Source organism: Microcaecilia unicolor, chromosome 10 (genome assembly GCF_901765095.1).
Source record: "Microcaecilia unicolor chromosome 10, aMicUni1.1, whole genome shotgun sequence".
Classification (NCBI taxonomy): Eukaryota; Metazoa; Chordata; class Amphibia; order Gymnophiona; family Siphonopidae; genus Microcaecilia; species Microcaecilia unicolor.
In genome coordinates this window covers 131,723,949-131,746,558 of record NC_044040.1, presented here as the reverse complement: position 1 = coordinate 131,746,558, position 22,610 = coordinate 131,723,949, and the positions used below count along the sequence as shown (strand labels likewise).

At 44.4% G+C, this 22,610-nt stretch overlaps 1 protein-coding gene across 1 annotated transcript in view; it reads right to left on the bottom strand.

Annotated features, from left to right (window-relative positions):
- Positions 1–22,610, bottom strand: part of LOC115479148 (galactose-3-O-sulfotransferase 2-like) — a 338,036-nt gene that overhangs the window by 46,129 nt on the left and 269,297 nt on the right. Inside the window, exon 3 of the mRNA XM_030216927.1 lies at positions 11,446–11,722. Within this exon, the coding sequence (XP_030072787.1) occupies positions 11,446–11,722 (277 nt within the window). The remainder of the gene's footprint in view (positions 1–11,445; positions 11,723–22,610) is intronic.

The following is a 22,610-nucleotide window of genomic DNA, read 5'->3' as shown; positions in this document are numbered from 1 at the left end:
CGTGCTCGGCCGATAATGGAAAAAAGAAAGGCGTTTTCAGAGAGAATTTAGGTCACTTTTGTTGGACCCGTTTTTTTCACGAACAGGTCCCAAAAAAGTGCCCTAAATGACCAGATGACCACCGGACGGAACCAGGGATGACCTCCCATGACTCCCCCAGTGGTCACTAACCCCCTCCCACCAAAAAAAAACGAATGTTAAACACTTTTTTCCCAACTTGTAAGCCAGCCTCAAATGTCATCCCCAGCTCCATGACAGCAGTATGCAGGTCCCCGAAGTAATTTTAGTTTAGTTAGTGCTGTGCGGGACCCATGCAGAGAGGAAAAATCGGAAGAAAAAAAAAAAAACAAGTAAGTGCAGTCAGGGACGTCTAAATTACCAGGATAGTAAAAGGGGGAATCAAACCAGCAACCTTCTGATTACAAACTCAGTGCTCTAGCCAGTGCACCACTGATTAGACGTCCTTTGACGTCCTTTCCTTTTCATTAAGTCTCTCCAAGTTTCTGTCAGCCAATCACCGCTGTTTAGCTGACACAGATGTCAGCTAAATGAGCTGTGATTGGCTGACAGAAACTTGGAGAGACTTAATGGAAAGGGAAGGATGTCTAATCAGTGGTGCACTGGCTAGAGCACTGAGCTTGTAATCTAAAGGTTGCTGGTTCAATTCCCCCTTTTACTATCTTTTAATTTGGACGTCCCTGACTGCACTTGTTTGCTTGTTTTTTTTTTCTTCCGATTTTTCCTCTCTGCATGGGTCCCGCGCAGCACCAACTAAAGTAAAATTGCTCTGGGGACCTGCATACTACTGTCATGGAGCTAGGTATGATATTTGAGGCTGGCATAGAGGCATCTCAGGGGGACCAGTGCACTACGAATGCTGGCCCCTCCCATGACCAAATGCCTTGGATTTGTTCGTTTTTGAGCTGGGACGCTTCGGTTTCGATTATCGCTAAAAAACAAAAACGCCCAGCTCAAAAAACGCCCTAATCCAATGTATTTTCGAAAAAAAAGATGGACGTCCATTTTTTTCGAAAATACAGTTCAGCCCGCCCCTTCACGGACCCGTTCTCGGAGATGGACGTTTTTACAAATGGGCGTTCACGTTCGATTATGCCCCTCAGTGTCTTCTTTCCATTTGATATTTTTTCACTCACCATGTCCACCATACTCCTGTGTCTCTATGCGTCCTGTCTACCATCTGTAGCCCTGCCCCTATCCTTCCTCGAGTTTCAATATCTGCCCTCAACGTGTTCCAAACCAGCCCTTAAACTCAGCAGTTTTTTCCCTCCATCCATATCCAGCATTTCTCCTCACTCCCCTCCATCCATGTGCATCTACTTCCACTGTCTTCCCTTCTCTCCATCCATGTCTAGCATTTCTCCTCTCTCCTTTCCCCTCCATCCATGTGCATCTCCTTCCTTTGTCTTTCCTTACCTCCATCCTTGTCCAACATTTATTCTCTCTTCCCTGCCCTCCACTCCATCCATGTCCAGCATTTCTCCTCTCTTCCATCCCCTCTATCCATGTGCACCTCCTTCCTGACTTCTCTCCCCTCCCTCCATCCATTCGTCCAGCAACTCTCCATTCTCCCCTGCCCTCTCCTCCAGCCATCCATCTCCAGCAAATTTCCTCTCTCCCCTTTCCGCTCCATCCATTCATGTCCAGCAATTTTCTTCTTCCCCTGCCCTCCGCTCCATGTCCAGCAACTCTCCATTCTCCCCTGCCCTCTCCTCTAGCCATCCATCTCCAGCAAATTTCCTCTCTCCCCTTTCCGCTCCATCCATTCATGACCAGCAATTTTCTTCTATCCCCTGCCCTCCGCTCCATGTCCAGCAACTCTCCATTCTCCCCTGCCCTCTCCTCCAGCCATCCATCTCCAGCAAATTTCCTCTCTCCCCTTTCTGCTCCATCCATTCATGTCCAGCAATTTTCTTCTTTCCCCTGCCCTCCGCTCCATGTCCAGCAACTCTCCATTCTCCCCTGCCCTCTCCTCCAGCCATCCATCTCCAGCAAATTTCCTCTCCCCTTTCCCCTCCATCCATCCCTGTTGTCCAGCAATTCTCCTCTCTCCCCTGCCCATCCTGTTTCTGTCCATCCCCTTCCCCCTTCTATCCAGTGTGTCCCCCCTCCCCCTTCACAGCATCTCCAAGCCAACTTCCGTTCCAGTCTACTCCCGAAGTCGCAGCAACGAACGGGCAGGCAGTGCTGCGGTAGTAAAAGCAACAAGGAGACTGGTTCGACTCTCCGTCCTTCACTTCCCTCCCTCTGCGTCCCGCCTTCCTCAGACGTCATTTCCTTTCGGGCGGGACGCAGAGGGAGGGAAGTGAAGGACGGAGAGTCGAACCAGTCTCCTTGTTGCTTTTACTACCGCAGCGCTGCCTGCCCGTTCGTTGTTGCGACTTCGGGAGTCGTCGCTTGGGCGGGCCTGAGCCAAGATTGGGTGGGCCTGAGCCCACCCAGGCCCACCCGTAGCTACGCCCCTGCCTGTTAGAATTCTGCCCAGGAACACAGAGAAGAGAGCAACTGACGATTTGGCCAAGACAGACATGCAGCTTTGAGCTCCGTGTGTAAGAATTGAAAGAGAGAATTGTTGTTTGATCTAAGTTGACTGAAATTATAAAAGAGTTCCTGATTATGTGGTAAATGAGAAAATATGAATGAAAAGAGATTGGTGGAAATTTACAAGTTTGAAGTTTCTCTATTGAGAAAAGGATCTTAATATTTCACTTGTAAGCCTTCCCTTCGTTCCCGTCAGTGTCCCGCCTTCTTCTGACATCATTTCCTCTTTACGTGAGGGCGGGACACTGACGGAAATGAAGGGAAGGCTTACAAGGCTAGAGACGGGCTTTCACTGCGGCTGCTGTGACGGAGGCAGGGGAGCGAGGAGAATTGTTGAGGGTGGGTATGGATGGCTGGAGGGGGGCAGGGGAGAGGAGAGAATCGCTGGGTGGGTATGGATGGCTGGAGGGGGGCAGGGGAGGAGAGAATCACTGGGTGGGTATGGATGGCTGGAGGGGTGCAGAGGAGAGGAGAGTTGCTGGACAATGATGGAGGAGAGGGAAGGGAGAGAGAAGAAATGCTGGACATGGATGGAGGGGAGGGAAGAGTGAGGAAGGAGATGAGATGAGGTAAAAGGAAGAGAGAAAAACTGCACATGGATGAAGAAAATAGGCAGAAGCTGGATCCACTGGACAGTCAAGTCTGCGGAGGATCCAGCTTTTACTTACAGATGTAGGACAAGAAATGAAGAAGAAAGGCAGAAAGTAAAGAAATAAATGGAAAGGAAGCCCTGGAAACGGAGTTAAGAGGATAGATAGCTGCAGAATCGGATACTGGGCCTGCATGATCAGAAAAACAAAGTCACCAGACAACAAAGGTAGAAAAGATCATTTTATTTTCATTATAGTGTTTGGAATATGTCCACTTTGAGAATCAGGTGCTCAACATTAAAAGTTTATATTTATTTACTTATTTATGGCATTTTATCCCACATTAAACATGAATTAGGGTGTTTTGTGGCTCTACATGAGAATTGTGATGATATGATCCCTTGCTTCATATTGTTGACGGTCTGCATTTTCCGTGTGGGTGGTTTATTGGTGTATTAGGTTCTGCCCAGTGTAATATGTATGGTACAGTAAGGTTATGAGTGTGTTTTTGCACAAAGTTGTGCAGTGTTTTGCAGTTGAGCGATTGTGGTTAGTATATGCTTTGAGCAACCACTTTATTCTTTGACATATTATACATATCTAATATCTAAATTTAATAAAAGGTATTAATTGTAACTTTTATTTTTATTTATTTTTTCTGTGTGTTATCAGACAATTATGGATTTAAGCTCCACCCCTGGCCCCACCCCTAACCCCCCCCCCCCTTTAGCCTCCCCAAACAGTTGGGCCACCGACCGCCTATGGGTGTCTCCCCCACGTGCTAAGGTGTCTTCCCCACTCCAAATGACACACTGATTACGATATATAACACATTACTACTCTACCTATGAAAAGTTATTCTGTTATTATACTTCCTCTATGTACATCCATATGCTGCACAAACTGGCATGTTTGAAAATATAAGTGAGATTAAATAAAAAATGCTACCAACAATAAAGAATGACAACATGGATGCAGCAGCTCATAGATTTGTTTGCTTTGTTTTGAGTGCACTGGGGATGACGGCTGTGCGGGGAAGGGGAAACAGAAGCTAACTTAATTTGCTTCAAACTTTTGACATCATCCTGTCTCCTGTTTTCATCCAACCTCCTTGGTGCTTGCTATCCCAGATCTACTGACTTAGAGGGAAAAATATTGGGGGTGTTCAGGCTAGGGTTACCATACGTCCGGATTTACCCGGACATGTCCTCTTTTTGAGGACATGGCCGGGCGTCCGGATGGATTTGGCCAGCCTGCCCATTTGTCCGGATTTCTGGACAAACGGGCTGGCTGGCGGGGGTGGGTGCGGGACTCCCCTACTCTACTCTACTATCCCTGGTGGTCTAGAGGTACCTCTTCGGGGCAGGAAAGAGCCCCCTCTTTCCTGCCCGGAGCACTGATGCTAGTTGCCCTGCATACTATGAGTCCGGCTCTCGGCGTTTCAAAATGGCCGCTGAGAGTTGAAGCAGCCTCGCGAGACTTCAACTCTCAGCGGCCATTTTGAAACGCCGAGAGCCGGACTCACAGGATGCAGGGCAGCTGGCAGCAGCGCTCCAGGCAGGAAAGAGGGGGCTCTTTCCTGCCCCGAAGAGGTACCTCTAGACCACCAGTGATAGTAGAATAAGAGGAGGGGAGTGGAGATGACAGGGGGGAGGAAAGGTGATGGGGGGGAGGAGGGGGTGACCGGGGGAGGGGAATATGTGTCAGGGGCGGGGCGAGGATGTGAAAGTGGCGGGTCAGGGGGCGTGAAAGGGGCGGGGCAAGTATCCTCTTTTTATGAGGACAAAAAATGGTAACCCTAGTTCAGGCACCCACAGTACCCATAAAGCTGGTCCCTATGCCGCCCCTTATCCCACATTTGACATTTAACAAACCAGTTATACACACTTGTTAACCCGCTTTGTCTTTTCTATCACACAGATTTTTCAACATGTCGCAATAATTCAAGAAAACCCACCCTATAAATATAGTTTCTCATTCCCCCCCTTTTCCCCAAAATAATCTTACTCAGATATCTATGCTACCCTGCCTCAAGCACTCTAGTTACTACTACTACTACTACTACTACTTAACATTTCTAGAGCGCTACTAGGGTTACGCAGCGCTGTACAAATTAACAAATAAGGACAGTCCCTGCTCAGAAGAGCTTACAATCTAAAGAACGAAATGTCAAGTTGGGGTAGTTTAGATTTCCTGAGAAACGGTGTAGTGATTAGGTGCCGAAGGCGACATTGAAGAGGTGGGCTTTGAGCAATGATTTGAAGATGGGTAGGGAGGGGGCCCGGCGTATGGGCTCAGGGAGTTTGTTCCAAGCATGGGGTGAAGCGAGGCAGAAAGGGCGAAGCCTAGAGTTGGCGGTGGTGGAGAAGGGTACTGAAAGGAGGGATTTGTCAAGAGAGCGGAGGTTACGGGTGGGGACATAAGGGGAGATGAGAGTAGAGAGATAAGGAGGGGCTGCAGATCGAGTGCATTTGTAGGTGAGTAGGAGAAGCTTGAACTGTATGCGGTATCTGATCGGAAGCCAGTGAAGTGACTTGAGGGGAGGGGTGATATGAGTATATCGGTTGAGGCGGAAGATAAGACGTGCGGCCAAGTTCTGGATGGACTTAAGGGGGGAAAGATGGCTAAGTAGGAGGCCGGTGAGGAGTAGGTTGCAGTAGTCAAGGCGAGAGGTAATGAGTGAGTGGATGAGTTGTGGCATAAGTTTAACAGGGTAATGTCAAAGAAAAACTACACATCTGTAAAGCTCTATTCAGTGCAAGCAAATATACCTCTCTGATATTGTGTGGTCACTATCCTCGTGCCACACATCAATCCACCAATTGCTTCTTAAGCCTCTCCGCCTGCTGTCCCCCGTTGTCAACCAGTTACCTGCTTCTTCATGGGGGCTGAGCAGGCAGGGTGGAGTCTTTCAAAAATTTCCACCTTCTTTTTTGTAAGATGATCTTCCCCACTTCTAGAGATCTGATCTTATATACTGTTCCTCACACCATAAATGACAGGCCAAACAGGAAGAGCCATCTATATTGTATCATTTCCTTCTTCAAGCAACTGGTTATTGCTCTTATTTATCTTCTACACATCAACGTCTGCACTGCTAAGCATTATATACCTCTATTTTTTCACCCTGCCACTTACAGGCTCATTTTCGAAAGAGAAGGACGCCCATCTTTTGACACAAATCAGAAGATGGCGTACTTCTCACAGGGTCATCCAAATTGGTATAATCAAAAGCCGAATTTGGATGACCACAACTGCTTTCCGTTGCAGGGACGGCCAAAGTTCAAGGGGGCGTATCGGAGGCATAGTGAAGGCTGGACTTGGGCATGCTTAACACATAGACGTCCTCGACCCATAATGGAAAAAAAAGGGCGTCCCTGACGAGCACTTGGATGACTTTACCTGGTCCTGTTTTTCTTACAACCAAGGCACAAAAAAGTGGCCGAAATGACCAGATGACCACCAGAGAGAATCGGGGATGACCTCCTCTTACTCCCTCAGTGGTCACTAACCCCCTCCCACCCTCAAAAAACATCTTTCAAAATATTTTTTGCTAGTCTCTATGCCACCCTCAGATGTCATACTCAGGTCCATCACAGCAGTGTGCAGGTACCTGGAGCAGATTTAGTGGGTGCGTGCATCCCCCTCCCTACCTGTTACATTTGTGGAGGAAACAGCGAGCCCTCCAAAACCCACCACAAACCCACTGTACCCACATCTAGGTGCCCCCCTTCACCCGTAAGGGCTATGGTAGTGGTGTACAGTGTGGATAGTGGGTTTTGAGGGGGTTTTGTGGGGGGGTTAGCACAGAAGGGAGCTACAGTATGTACCTGGGAGCAATTTATGAAGCCCACTGCAGTGCCCAAGAAATGCTGACTCCTCCCATGACAAAAGCCTTGCATTTGGTCGTTTCTGAGATGGTCGTCCTTGGTTTCCATTATCGCCGAAAATCAGAAACGACCAAGTCTAGGGACGACGATCTCTAAGGATGACCTAAATTTCAAGATTTGGACGTACCTGATTATGAAAACGAAAGATGGACGTCCACCTTGTTTCGATAATACAAGTTCCCCTCCCTGCATTGGGACGTTTTGCGAGGACGTCCTCAACAAAACCTGGGCGTCCCTTTCGATTATACCCCTCCACATGTTTCCCATTTTTCTGGCTTTATGGATAATCATGTCTTTAATAGTGAAAGTGTGGAGGCAAGCGAAGATATCCCTTGGAAGGTTATTTTTACGGGGATCCAGAGCACAATGCACCCTCTTGATTGTGATGGGGCTGTCCACCTGCTGCCCATCTGGGCCATAAGCTAGTACAGAGGTGCAGATTTATTGTACAAGCTTTTTTTCAATTTTCCTCACCTTCCATTTCTGGTACTCCTTGAATTCTCAAAGTATTCCTCCTTGATTTATTTTCTATATATTCAAGTCTCTCTAACAAAGTTTCAGCTTGGCGCTCTGTTTTATCCGCATGCCAAATCACACTGTCCATGTTTGTTTGCTGCTCATCCAAATGCTGCTTGACTTCCTCCACTCACTTGCCCACATCTCCCACATTTGCATGTAGATCAACTAGCTGCGTTTTGAGTTCTTTCATGCCAGACATCCATAGAATTTCCTGTTTGGTGATCGGGTCAATTCCAGATTGCTGTGTACTCAGTGGTAAATCGAGTTCTGAACTGTCTCCTTCTCCGCCAGATTCCACATGCTCCGCCATACTGAGGGAGCCTGTATGCTAGATATGCTATCATGGCCAGATACTAGAAAGTAGATCTTAATGTTGCTCATTTTCCTGCCTGGCATCAGCAATCCAAGTTGAAGCATGTTTAAATAATTATTAGTGTCAGAATCAGCCCGATTAACACAGCAAGATAAGGAGGATTAATACAGATTTCCGTGAGTCCCAGTGAGCTCTGCATTCATGCAGCCATTTGCTATTATTGTCACTGGAGGTCCTTTCATCAAACATTTTAAAGTTACCTTACTGTTGGTTAAGACTGAACAGTTTAAAGCTGTAATATTATGGATATTGTCATTTTTTTGTCTTCTTTAGCTGTGTATTGTTTTTAATGCCAAAATGGGAGGGAACATAGGCGGTCGGTGGCCCAACTGTTTGGGGAGGCTAAAGGGGCGGGGTTAGGGGTGGGGCCAGGGGTGGAGCTTAGATCCATAATTGTCTGATAACACACAGAAAAAAATAAATAAATAAAAATAAAAGTCACAATTAATACCTTTTATTAAATTTAGATATTAGATATGTATCATATGTCAAAGAATAAAGTGGTTGCTCAAAGCATATACTAACCACAATCGCTCAACTGCAAAACACTGCACAACTTTGTGCAAAAACACACTCAGAACCTTACTGTACCATAAATATTACACTGGGCAGAACCTAATACACCAATATACCACCCATACGGAAAATGCAGACCGTCAACAATATGAAACAAGGGATCATATCATCACAATTCTCATGTAAAACATTCTAATTCATGTTTAATGTGGGATAAAATGCCATAAATAAGTAAATAAATATAAACATGCCATAAATAAGTAAATAAATATAAACTTTTAATGTTGAGCACCTGATTCTCAAAGTGGACATATTCCAAACACTATAATGAAAATAAAATGATCTTTTCTACCTTTGTTGTCTGGTTGTCCGATTCTGCTGCTATCTGTTCTCAGTGCAGGTCAGGAAGTCATCCTTGTTAAATATCTCCCTGGCAACCCAGCCAACCCCCCCTCCCCCTGCTCTCCTAGCAGTAAGGTAAACAAACCATAAACCAATTTCTACAATTGGTTACACAAGGCTAGAGGGCTTTCACTGCAGCTCCTGCTGTGAGATTGGAGGTAAATCAACAATTTAAACCTCTCAGAGCACAGCAGGGGAGGCTTAGCCTGTCCAAGCCTCTTATACCGGGCGCCTATGGGAGGGAAGGTATGAGGAGCTTCACCTCTGAAATCTAGGTGCCTCCTGTAAATTGGCTGCTCTCTATTGTTGATTTTATGCAGCATTTATTCAACATGTCTGTGGTTCTATTCTACAGGAAGTAAAGGGAATAGACTGTGGCTTGAAAGCTGAGATTTCTATCAGCCCTGTTGACTGATGGAAATAATATTCTGGAGGCAGGACTACAGATTGCAAGGTGATCAGTGAGTCTAGAATATAAATCACTGTGGGAAGAATAGTAGAGGAGCAGAAATCATAATTAGGGAAGTAAATGGAATATGTAAGCTGAGTCTTAATTGAAAGAAATCCTGTAAGAATGGACATAAGTGTTACAGGAGACCATCTTAGTCCTTATTCTATTGCCAGCCCCACAGATAGGCTTGCCACCTTTGTGCTGAATTATATGAATAAGTGGCAGGCTGGATGGGCAATTTGGCCTTTATCTGCTGTCATATTTCTATGTTTCTGATATCTTTAAATCCAGTATTCCTTTATTATTGACTTAAACCTCTCAAACTGTTGTACAATCTCGGTCTCAAATTATCTTGCCAGGCCAGAACGAGCGGACTCAGAAAATTTCAGACTAAAGTAAGAGGAGTAGAATGTTTTAAGAAATATCTAAATGAAATTCTTTAAGATCCAGAGAAAGCTATCCTGCCTCTCAATAATTCTGATTATCTACCTGCTGGAAGAAGAATGGAAGAGTAAGGAACAGAAAAGTGGGAATCTTTAACTGGGCAGCTTGGACATGACAAATATGTTGAAAAGATCTTTGGGTAACAAAGTTAACAGAGCTACGTTACTAGAAACCTTCATCTTTGCCTGAGATAAAAACTTCATAGTGTTACTGTATCTTTGGCTTTGCAGCTGTGATTTTTTATTTTTGGTGGCAAAATCTGGATTTTCCAGTTTTATGTAAAAAGGCTCATGGGTATAGAAAACAGTTTCTGAATATGTAACAATGTAGTTTCTATGGGGGAGGTGTGGCACAATTCATGAAAGGCAATTTTATAAGCTGTTGCCTAAATTTAGGCACCAATAGTATGCCCCATTTATAGAATTGTAGTGTTTACATGCGTGATTGTTAGTTACATTTGTAATCACTAGGCACTATTCTATAAACAGTGCACCTAAATTGCTTAGTATATAACTGTCAGGAGAGCATATAAAAGGATGGAGCATGTGTGCGTCACCAAACAATACAACAACTTATAGAACATTATCAGTTGCATGGCACAGTTAGGCACATAGACATGCCAGCCTTTGACCTGTTGAAAGTGGGTATACCTATATTTTAGCACACTGATTTGGCATTTTGCTAATATTCTATAATGGTGTAGTTAAACCCTTAAGTCATTACAGAATTAATGCTAAGTGTGCCCCTTTATGAGGCCCAAAATTAGGTTCTATATTAAAATTGCCGACATAGAGCTCCTTTTACTAAGCCGCGGTAGTGATTCCTGGTGCGGCAAATGTAATGAAGCCCATTCAAATCCTATGGGCTTCGTCGCATATGGTGCATGGGAATCACTACCGCAGCTTAGTAAAAGAAGCCCATAGTTTTTCATGCCTATAAATATATGGTGAATCTGTAGAATAATTTGCATATCTTTTTTTAAATCACATAGCTTTGTTTGTTTGCTAATACCAAGAAAATGGGTGTAATAAGTAGGTCTGATGTGTGCAGACGTATAAGGATAGATAACAGCACTCAATTTTAAGGTTCAGGGCTTCTCATATTTATTCTCTCCCCACCTCCCTATCCTTGGAATCCATTTCCTCATAGCTTAGTATTTTGGATTTCCCTCACGTCTGTAGGCTAATCTGGAAGGCTATGAATTTATTTTAAGTGTAATTTTATTTTGTTTTTGTTGTATTTGATAATAGATCTTCTATAGCATTTTCAATATATTGTTGATAAGGTAATTCTAACACATAGCCTTCCCTGGGCCTCACCACCCATCCTAACTGGCTACCTTGGTGGTCCCAAAATGTACTATGAGTCCTATTTTAGGAAAAGTATAGGTACCCCCATTATAGTCCTTCTGAAGACCATTTTGCATACAGCATCCAAGTCAGGATGTTCACAGTTTGCAGGCTGCTATTATGTAAAAACTCACTGACTGCAGAGCCTTTTGTCTAATATGTATAGGGCTGCAGGTAATACATGGTTGAAAAAAAGTGCACAGCAGATATACCACGTAGATTGAAAGGTAGCATATTACTAATCTGCAAAACAATGGCCATTGCCATAGAGAACTCTAATGTTTACTTCAATAAAAATGTAGATGCCCCACTGCACAATGTTACACTGATCTCCCAGAATGCTGAATCTTACCTCTATTAGGTTAAACATCAGATGATTACACATCATGTTGTACTTTTGCCATATATCAGGGAACCCATTCACATACGCTGCTTTGAAAGGCCAAGGATAGTTAAAAATGTTTCCCTTAACTGGGAGAGCCACAGTGAGGTGGTGATTCTCAATGAAACGGTACATGATGTTTAGGACAGTGCTGCTGCCAGTTTTATGTGTCTTCAGGAACATAACATTTGTCACAGGATGGCAGGGAGTCACATTCAAATCAGGCACTATCTGAAAACCTTGGTTTCTATATAACAATGAGAGATGAAGGGAAGCATGAATTAGAGTAGCCAATATTATCACGCAAAGAAGCATCAGTCTAGAAAATAATGTCTCATACAGCATGCAAAGAAATATCAGTCTATACAACACATGGTATAGTCCAGTGCTTTTCAAGTCATCTTCAGGACAATCTCCAAACAGTTGAGTGTTCAGGATATCAGTGAGAAAGAAGCATGAATGGGAGATTTGCATGCATTGTATGTATTGTATATTTGTATGCAAATCTATCTCATGCATATTTAATGTGGATATCTTGCAAACCTGACTAGCTGGGGGGTGTCCCAAGGACTGCACTGAGAACTCCTATCAAATTCAAATACTGCCATCATACCTGGATCTTTGTTCCCTTGGCACTGCTTACCTGCTCCAATCCCTTTCTTTCTACCCAGTTCCTCTCAGGGCTGTCTTTATTTCTCATTTCACTCCCTTCTCTTTACTCTGGCTCTCCTTTCTTCACCTATCTTTTAATCTAGCCTAACATAGTATTCAGTTTCTTTCATGCATTTCCAAAAATCGTGCCCAAAGTATGGCACAATAATTGCAACATTACGTTTGTTGTTGTTATTGTTATTATTATCCAAAACTTGTAGCCCACTATATACAATGATCATAGTGGGTTATAACTAATATACTCAGTGCATTAAAATAAAACAATATAACAAAATGTAAATTAACAATAAATAAATATTAAAAAAAAAACATCATCATAATAACATAAAATAAAATTAAAATGTAAAGTGCATGCTAATGGACATTAGTGTGCACTAAGTGCCATGTGGTCCATATGTATAAAATAGGATGTACAGCATTTAGCGAGCACTTAGCCGTAGTAAAAGAACCTCTAAGTTAGACACTATTCGTGATATTGATGTTATAACAGCAAATGCCTAATAAAAGAGCAGCAGATATAAGAGCATCCATTACCAAACAAAGTGGCCAGTAACATAGTAATCATTCATCATCATCCAATTAGCCACTGGGATAAGCAAGCGGAAAGAAATGCATTTTAAGATGCTTCTTAAATTAAAAAAAATTAGTTATTTGATGCAAATTCCATAAGTCTGGACATGTTCAGGTGAATTTTCGAAAGAGAAGGGCGACCATCTTCTGACACAAATCGGGAGATGGGCGTCCTTCTCGCAAGGTCACCCATATCGGCATAATCAAAAGCCGATTTTGGGTGCCCTCAACTGCTTTCCGTCGCTGGGACGACCAAAGTTCATGGGGGCGTGTCGGCAGTGTAGCGAAGGTGGTACTGGGGTGTGCTTAGGAGATGGGTGTCCTCAGCCGATAATGGAAAAAAAGGAGGGTGTCCCTGACAAACACTTGGTGACTTTACTTGGTCTATTTTTTTTCACGACCAAGCATCAAAAAGGTGCCTGAACTGACCAGATGACTACCGGAGGGAATCGGGAATCACCTCCCCTTACTCCCCCAGTGGTCATTAACCCCTTCCCATCCTCCAAAAAATCTTTAAAAATACTTTTTTGCCAGCCTCTATGCCAGCCTCAAATGCCATACTCAGGTTCATTGCAGCAGTATGAAGGTACCTGGAGCAGTTGTAGTGGGTGCAGTGTACTTCAAACAGGCGGACTCAAGCCCATCCCCCCCCAACTGTTACATTTGTGGTGGTAAATGTGAGCTCTCCAAAACCCACCAGAAACCCACTGTACCCAAATGTAGGTGCCCCCCTTCATCCATAAGGGCTATGGTAGTGGTGTACAGTTGTGGGTTTGGGGGTTTGGGGGCTCAGCACCCAAGGTAAGGGAGCTATGCACCTGGGACCTTTTTCTGAAGTCCACTGCAGTGCCCCCTAGGGTGCCCGGTTGGTGTCCTGGCATGTGAGGGGGACCAGTGCACTATGAATGCTGGCTCCTCCCATGACCAAATGGCTTGGATTTGGTCGTTTTTGAGATGGGTGTCCTCGGTTTCCATTATCGCCGAAAATCGGGGACGACCATCTCTAAGGTCAACCTAAATTTCGTGATTTGGGCGTCTCCGACCGTATTATCGAAATGAAAGATGAATGCCCATCTTGTTTCGATAATATGGGTTGCCCCGCCCTTTTACGGGGCCGTCCTGCAAGGACGCCCTCATGAAAACTTGGGCGCCCCGTTTGATTATGCTCCTCGTCTCTCATAATGGTATTTACTGGTAGTTAGGTGGTGGAGATGAAAATGGTCATGGAATTCAAACATGCGTGGGATAAACACAAAGGAATCCTGTATTGAAGGAATGGATCCACAGCAGAGATTAGGTGGCGATGCCGGTAATTGGGAAATAAAACCGGTGCTGAGCAGACTTCTATGGTCTATGCCCTGATCGTGACTGAATAGATAGGGATGGGCTGGAGTGTAAATTTTAAGGGGCTTCAACATTAGCTTCAGAACTTAATACAAGAGTTCTGGGTAGACTTCTATGGTCTGTGCCCTGAGAATGGCAAGGACAAATCAAACTTGGGTATACGTATAAAATATCACATACCATGTAAAATGAGTTTGTTGGGCAGACTGGATGGACCGTACAGGTCTTTATCTGCCGTCATTTACTATGTTACTATGCTTCTATGTTACTAATAAAAACAAAAATTCTCAGATCTCAATTCTCTAGGTGATTGATATAGCCTTAATAATGAGGCCACAACTCTGGGCCCCTTATGAGTCAAGGCCTTATGTATTATAGCAAAATCTTAAATTTGATATGATAGAAAATAGGGAACAAATGTAGAGTTTGCAATAATGGAGTTAAAATATTGCAATAAAGAATAAAAAACATAGGCGTATATAAATATTTCAATAATAGCAGGAAAAAAAACCAAATTAATAATAAATGATAATCAAAATATTGTAACAAAATAAAATTTTTAGTAATTATAAAAGAAGATGGTGTAAACTGTTTTGAAAGAAGTAGTAAAGTTGTAGAAACAATAAAATATAAATACTATATAAATACTGTGAAACTCTATATAAGTATATTTTCAGATTGGCATGTTTAATAACTGACGTACCGCTGTTCTACTCACAACTGTGGGAGTGGAGTGGAGTGTAGCAGGGTGAAGGGAGGACATGATGGAGAGGTAATGAGGCTTAATGAAAGGGAGGATAACAGGGAGATGAAGAGGAAGAAGAGAGATTATGCTGATGGCAAGATGGGGAAATGGGAGGCAGAGGAATACGAAAGAGGAATTTGAGATAGTGTCACGCTCCTCACCCTCAAGATACATCCCACAGGTATTCACAATGTAGGGGACAATGCTTCATTGGGCAGCCTATTGGAGTTCAGCAGCTACTGGCTCAGAACAGATTGTATTGATTCAAAATGTCCTACATTGCTATTACATCAAAGACATTTATGAGCTGGTTGTAAAATGGCAGGCATAGACATTTTAGAGCCTTAAATGTTTACAGCTGCCAGCTATTTCAAAAACATCAACAGCTTGATTATCGACATCTTTAGCCCTCCCACTTGGACATCTTTCTAAAGTATATATAAATGTGCAACATACCATTTTGCAATCTCTGACATTTGTGGCATAGGGACCAAAGGAACCAACTTTTCAAAATGATTGGGGGTGCTGAAATTTTTTTTTTTTTACAGGTGGTGCATTCCCCCCTCCTCCTCCTCTTCCCCTCCTCCCCCTCCCCCTCCTCTCCCCTCCTCTCCCCCTTCTCCTCCGAGTTCCAGGCACCCCCTCTCCTCAGAGTTCCAGGCACCCCCTCTCCTCAGAGTTCCAGGCCCTCCCTCCGCCCTCCCTCCATCCCTCCCTCTCCTCAGAGTTCCAGGCCCTCCCTCCATCCCTCCCTCTCCTCTGAGTTCCAGGCCCCCCTCCTCCATCCCTTTCCTCCGAGTTCCAGGCCCCCTCCCTCTGAGTTCCAGGGCCCCCTCCCTCCCTCTCCTCCAAGTTCCAGGCCCCCCTCCCTCCCTCCCTCTCCTCCGAGTGCCAGTCCCAACCCCAGCCCAACCTCTTCTCCCTCAACAGTCCTCCGCCCTCACCTTCCTGTGTGCCGCCCAGAATTTAAAACTCATCTTAACTCGGGGTCCGGGTGGCAGCAGTGAAAGGCAAGCAGGCTCGGCGCTCTAGCCTTCCCTTCTCTCTCAGCTCTGGTCCCGCCCTCATTTCCTGTTTCCGCAAGGGCGGGACCAGAGCTGAGAGAGAAGGGAAGGCTGAAGCGTCGAGCCTGCTCACCTTTCACTGTTGCCGCCGGGCCCTGAGGTAAGATGAGTTTTAAATTCTGGGCGGCAAGCAGGAAGGCGAAGGCGGAGGACTGTTGAGGGAGAAGAGGGCGGGCACCAGGCAGGTCGGGCTGGCTGGGAAGGGAACTTCAGGCGGGTCAAAATATTGGGGGTGCTCGAGCACCCACAGCACCCACGGAGTCGGCGCCTATGATAGGGACCATTTTCACGACTAATGCTCTTCCTTTTTCTTTGCAAGCTGTTGTCTCTACTGTGCAAGTGAGTGCTATATCTGCTGCCATTGAGAAGATTGTTGCTGCATTCACAGGTGACCTGTCTATCGACTTGGAGTAGCTTTCTTCATTGAATACCATCAGGGAACACAAGTCCTTTTGGGTAAACTTATGCCTATGAACCCCAGGTATGTATTGCCTTTGTTGGTCCAACATGTGTTTCTCTGTTGGGTGGGGACCAGGTTAAACTGCATTTTATGCCCTGTGATATGTCACTTCTGGCTTCTGGCAATAAGAGCATTGGAACAATGGAACAGGTTTGGCTTTCTTTACATCTTGAGGCAATCATCATCACAAATGCAAGTGAGGACTTTTTCATAGGAAATCTTTTGAAGAGGCCACAACCTATTTTGGATAACTGCCCAATTCCTTATGGGAGAGTTAAAATGCTTGTGCAGAATTGGAGGCTCCAGCTCTGTAGAGCTTAGGGATACTTCCATTCGAATAAATATCCAGAGTTCGGAAAACCCACACCTTTTAGAGCTCTGATTAGAGACAGTGTCACAGTGGTGACTGTTTCCTTGTCTGTGCTCACCTCGCCCTCTGGTGGCCTGAACCGGTGGCTGCTATGAACTGTCACACGTTCCAGACTTCAGCCCAGTCCGGACCTTCCAGCCTGCCAGACTTGCTTTTCTTGTTTGTGCCTGAACAGCACCCATAGCTGCCTTGTGATTCCTGCAGCTGAATGAACTTCAAAAGCTGATGGGCTTTATTAGCCACCTGGAAACTTCTGTGTTTGCCTTTGCATCGTCTAAGGTCCCTGGTATGTGGGTGTGCTCTGTGCACTTCTGCCTAGTCCAGTTCTAGTCTGAGTTTCTTGCCTGGTTCTAGTTTGTTTGTGTGTAGTTAGCTTTGGTTTTATTGCTTAGTTCCTAGTCTTGTTTCTGGTCTGCATTTCCTTGTCTTGTGTCTGTGTTCCTTTTTAGTGGCTGCTTGGCAGCTTTTAGTCCTGACTCTCACCTGTCTGTGTTTCTGTCCTAGTGGCTGCCTGGCAGCTTTTAGTCCTGACTCTGTTGTGTGTTTCCTGTTGATATACAGTTCCTGCCCTGTCCTGTAAGTCCTGCCGGCTGCCTGCACCCAGGGGCTCAACTCCTGGGGAATGGCGGTCAAGCGCAGGTGAAGTCTAGCTGTTCCTGCTCTGCCTGTCCCAGCTTGTTTGCCTCTGCTGCAACTCCAGTCCGGGGTTCCGGTCCTGTTCTGCCTTGCCTCTGGTTTGGGGGTGGTTTTGCCTGCCACTGCCGCTCCACAGCAGTGGTCAAAGGGCTCACAAACCCTGTGCTTCTGTGAGAAGCCTGACAAACAGCTCCGAGGGGTGGCCAGGAGCATGGTAAAGTAATCAGAATCAAGAATGATCTGATGGCTGATATTGTGCTTTATGTTGATAATTTGGAGATTGTTCTAAAAGACTCACCTGCTGCATGTGATCAGTTGAATGCTGCCAAGGATGTACCTCAGGTGCTCTCTTCTTGTCTTTCCAATTCTGACATGTCACATACTGGTATGTTTTCTGACCTTCACTGAGAGAGTCGATGATTTGACAGTCACAGTCTAGCCTCTTCAAGCTTATCTGTTGTTACTCAGTGAACCACTTTACCGAAGTCTTGTGAAGTCTGTTCAGATTCCATCTGTCAAGTGTCACTTTGGTGCAGGTACCTGGGCAAGATGCCATGCCTCTCATGGGGATTTACAGATTACTCTTGACCTTGGGTATGAAGACTTTCGCCCACCACTTCTATATTATCCAAGGCCTGCAGCAGCCCTTATGTTTGGGTTTGGATTGCCTTGTCAGACAGGGAGTTTATGTGGAATTGGTGAGCCACATCTTTTGGGGTGGAATACAAGGTACATAAGAAAATAAAAACATAAGAGTAGCCATACTGAGTCAGCCAATGGTCCATCTAGCCCAGTATCCTGCTTTCCAAACAGTGCCAAGCCAGGTCATAAGTACCTGGCAGAAGCCCAAATCGTGGTAACACTCCGTACAACAAATCCCAGGGCAAGCAGTCAATAGCAGACTAAGGACTTTTCCTCCAGGAATTTGTCCAAACCTTTTTTAAACCCAGATTTGCTAACTGCTTTTACCACATCCTCCAGCAAAGAGTTCCAGAGCTTAACTATTCGTTGACTGAAAAAAATATTTCCTTCTATTTGTTTTAAAGTATTTCCTTGTAACTTCCTCGAGTGTCCCCCTAGTCTTTGTACTTTTGGAACGAGTAAAAAATTGATTTACTTCTACTCATTCTACACCACTCAGGATTTTGTAAATCTCAATCATATCTCCCCTCATCCAACTTTTTTCCAAGCCTTTGGAGTTCCAGACTGCGAGTGCCAGCCTGAAGTCTGAATTGACCAACCCTCAGGTCTGTGAGGCAATGTGCACTGAAGATGTTTGGCTTCCAGGGAGGTTGGAAAACCTTTCTCTCAAGGTCTGCCGAAACATGGCCAGAGACTCTTGGACACGGTGGTGTTCTTCACTTCTCATGAGCACTTTCAGGACTTTGACTTGTGTCTTGATGCGGTGCTCTATGCCTGGAGATCACTACTGCCTCATTTCACTTGTTGGTCACCAATCATCAGCCTGATGAAGTTGTTGTTTCTGCGGGAGGAACTCTTGGATTTCTGGTGGGAGAGTCCTTTCCTGCTGTAGGGGTGCATTTGTCTATCATTGACAGACTACTTTCCTCTTGGGACATCTAGAGTAGTCTATTCCATTGCAACTTCATCGACACTGAAAAGCAACCTGAGATTCCATTCAACCAGCCTTTTTCCAAGTTTGCTGCCACGGTGAATGATCAGTTGGAAGAAGCTGATGCTTCTACTGCTAATGCAGAAAAGGAGATGCAGTTGACTGAGTTGTTATACTAGTACAAGGATTTCTTTGCTGGAGATTCCTATGATTGTTGGTTTACTGACCTGCATGTTGCCATCATTGCCAACTTGTACCATCATTACCATCCTGACAAAGTATGTGTTACCTTCTGACAAGGATTGGGTTATGAAGTTACTGTTCGATCTCATGGACATTTTTGCCACTCCTCAATTGTTCCACAGGAGTGTTTTATTTTTGAAATAATGTTCAGTAAGTAGATGTTGTTACTTATTAATTTGCTATACAGAATTAATTGTGACATTTGTGAGCCCTTGGCCCAGAGGTGACTGAGTGAGGATCACCCTACCACCTCTAGGTAGACAGAGTCCCATAGAGACAAGAGTATCCCAAAGAACTGGACTGGATTGTAAGTGGAGGTGAACTAAGGTAGCTTTATTGGCAGCAGAAGGAACACAGGACCACAGGGCAAACAAATGGCTTTGAAAACAAGAGAGGGGAAATAAAATTAAGCAGCCTAGCTACACATCCTAACACTAGCTAAAGCAAAGCAAAAACATACAGCATACAATAATGGCAAATAGGAGGACAGTCTAACCAAACTGGAAAAGCAAACATAAGAACATAAGAAGCTAAGCAAAGGCCCGCCCCGGCGGGATAAAGGAAAGGGCACTTAGCTGGAAGCGGTAAGACCACTGGCAGTCAGGCAGCAGTTCATTCTGTTAGGACTCTCATGTAAGCCACAAAGCAAAAGGAACTTAAAATAGTCTCTTGAAGACCTGCACCGCAGGTGAGGAAATAAGAGCGGACCACTCCACTCACCGGAGGCAAAGAATAGCACAACAGTAAACAGTCTCTGAGGCGCCCGAGTCGAATGCTCCCAGGGCAAAAAGGTTTAAGCAAAGCCCTGCCGAAGCCGAATGCTCCCAGGGCAAAATGTTTAAGCAAAACAATGCCCAAGCCGATGCTCCCAAGTCAAGCAGGTCAATAACAGTCTCTGAGGCGCCCGAGTCAAATGTTTCCAGAGCGAAAGGTTAAGCAAAGCAATGCCTGAGCTGGTGTCATTTTTCAAGATGTTCCTGACTTTTTGCTTCCCAATCCACTTGTGGTTCTGAACTTTTCTTTCCCTTCTTCCCTCATGTTTTCCTTGGTCTAGTCATGACTATTGGATTCCTTTTCCCAAGAATGTTGTTCTTCATGTTGGTGGAATATTTTTAATTTTTATTTTACTTAACCACAGATCCAGTTGTTCCTGAAATTCTGGATGTGTTTTGTAGACATTTTCTTGACTTTGTTCCTGAACTGTGTCCACTCTTCATGTTTTAAGTCTCTCCTGTCATCACCATCTTGTGGACCACCTTGTTCCTGTTTGCTGTCTTCTTGGTGTGAAAAGTTGTTCATTCACTGCATTATTCATCACTCTTTGAAAATGAAAACTAGAAGGAAATACTTCAGTCAATCATATAGCAATGTTCAAAAGTAACTTATAAAATGCTAATACAACAAATAAATGAATATTAGAACAAATAATATGGTGTTAGTAAAATGTCTTAACACATGAAACTATAGTCAAACTCAAATCATATGGTACTATATAATGCATGGCAAAAGCATCAGCATAGATTAGTACATACCTTGATACTGAAAACAAAGATATTGTAATGGAGAAATAAGCAGAGGCGTTCTCCACAAAATCTTGAAATCTCAAAGTCAATGGAGAATTTTGCCTATAATTAATTGGTTTTCTCAGGGATATATATATATATATATATATATATATATATATATATATATATATATATATATTGTGAGCACTCTGGAGGGCTGGTGCGAGGGAAAGGGGATAGTGGGTCTTTCAGCCGGCATCATCCCCTTCATTCAGCCCAGCTAGGAGAACAGGGCGCCCTCTAGGGATCAAACTGCCAGGGAAAGCTGTAATGCAGGAGAAAAACTACACTTCCCAGAAGCCAGCGCAGGGTCAGCTGAACTCCCAGGAGGGGGAGGGTGGAGTGACTGATTGGGAGATGAGGTCTGATCCTGGAGATGGGGAACAGCTGGTGGAGCTTGGGGAGGAGGAGATGGAGTGGAATAAAGAGGAGGTAGAAGGAGAAGGTAAAGTGGAGTGCATGGAGGTTGGAGGGTTTGCTCAAACTTCCTCAGGAAAGGTAAAGGCTTTGGTGGCGGGAGTGTGGCCCAAGCTGTGCATACTTGGAGAGGATAAAATAATCCAGTGGGGAAGCCACTGGCGGAAGAAGCTAACCCATAAACTATCTAAGGGTAGAAGATAGTGCTGATGAGGGGAGGCTACAATTGGGAGCAAGACAAAGGTTTGCTGGGTGTGATATTCTGAGTTAAGATTGGACTGTGTTAATAAGCTGAATGTGGAAAAACTGAACTGACTCTTGCATTCTTGATGAAGAAACTGCTTGAAGATTAAAGCTGTATTAAAAGATGCTGAGAGAATAAAGACCTGTGGTTTTCAAGAACTATAAGACTGCTGGAGTTTGTGTGTCCCAGTCGTGAGCTGATCCTGGGCGCAGGTCTGCTGGGCAGCAGTTAAACTAGGCCAAGCAGTGCAGCAAGGCGGTGGTTGCAGCTCGTACCGGGGAAAAGCTAGCCAAGCTAAGCAGGGTCGACCCCGGCTCTCACCTGGAAGGGTGACCTAGTTACAATATATATATATATATGTGTGTGTGTGTAATAATCAGTATATTTTGGGTAATGTACAGATGTACAGAGTTTTGTAACTTGCTTTGCATTTTGCCATATTGTTATTTTTATATCTATAATAAATAATATATTTCCACTTTGGCATTATTTCTTTTATTGGTGGACAGCCTTACCAGAATTTAAGGGCTATATTTTTAAGGTACTGATCATCCCCTTATGCTAACCGAGTCTGGGGTAATTACTGCATAAGTGATTTTCTGTTACCTTACAAAGTACCTTACAAGGATAGTTGGCTCTTAGCAAATTTGAAGGAATCTGTGACTCTAGCCACTTCAAGGAGAAGCAAGCCAAGAGCAGGAGGGGACTTGTTCCCAGAATGGAGAGGATTGTTGGGTTTGCCATCAGTATTACCAGGAAACACTACATTTCAATGAATATGACTGGCTATAACTTCATTTTTAAAGTGAGAAAATGGGAACAATAGAAAGAACAGTACTCTATGATCTTCTGTAGCTGGGCATGAAGCACGGAGAAGACTCACTCACAAAAAATTATGGTGTTGGAGGAATCATAACTGCAGTTCTGGAAAATGTATTCTGTCTGGACACAAAACAGGAAGCTTGAAGCATGTGAGAATAAGTTGAGAAGTTTGAACTTGCAAGTATTCAACTTCTCTTATTTATCAACTATACTCCTGAAGGAGCTATTTCAGCAATATTTGTGTGAGACTCTAAGTTGTCATGCCCTTCAGATGGAGGAGACTGAAATATCCACCCTAGATGTTTCGAGTGTACACAGACAGTGAAAATTACAAATGGCCAGGTCCAAGATGGTGGCATTCCTGCTTTTCTGTTTCAGATTTCTTTCTTCTTTCTTACCTTTTGGGTTGC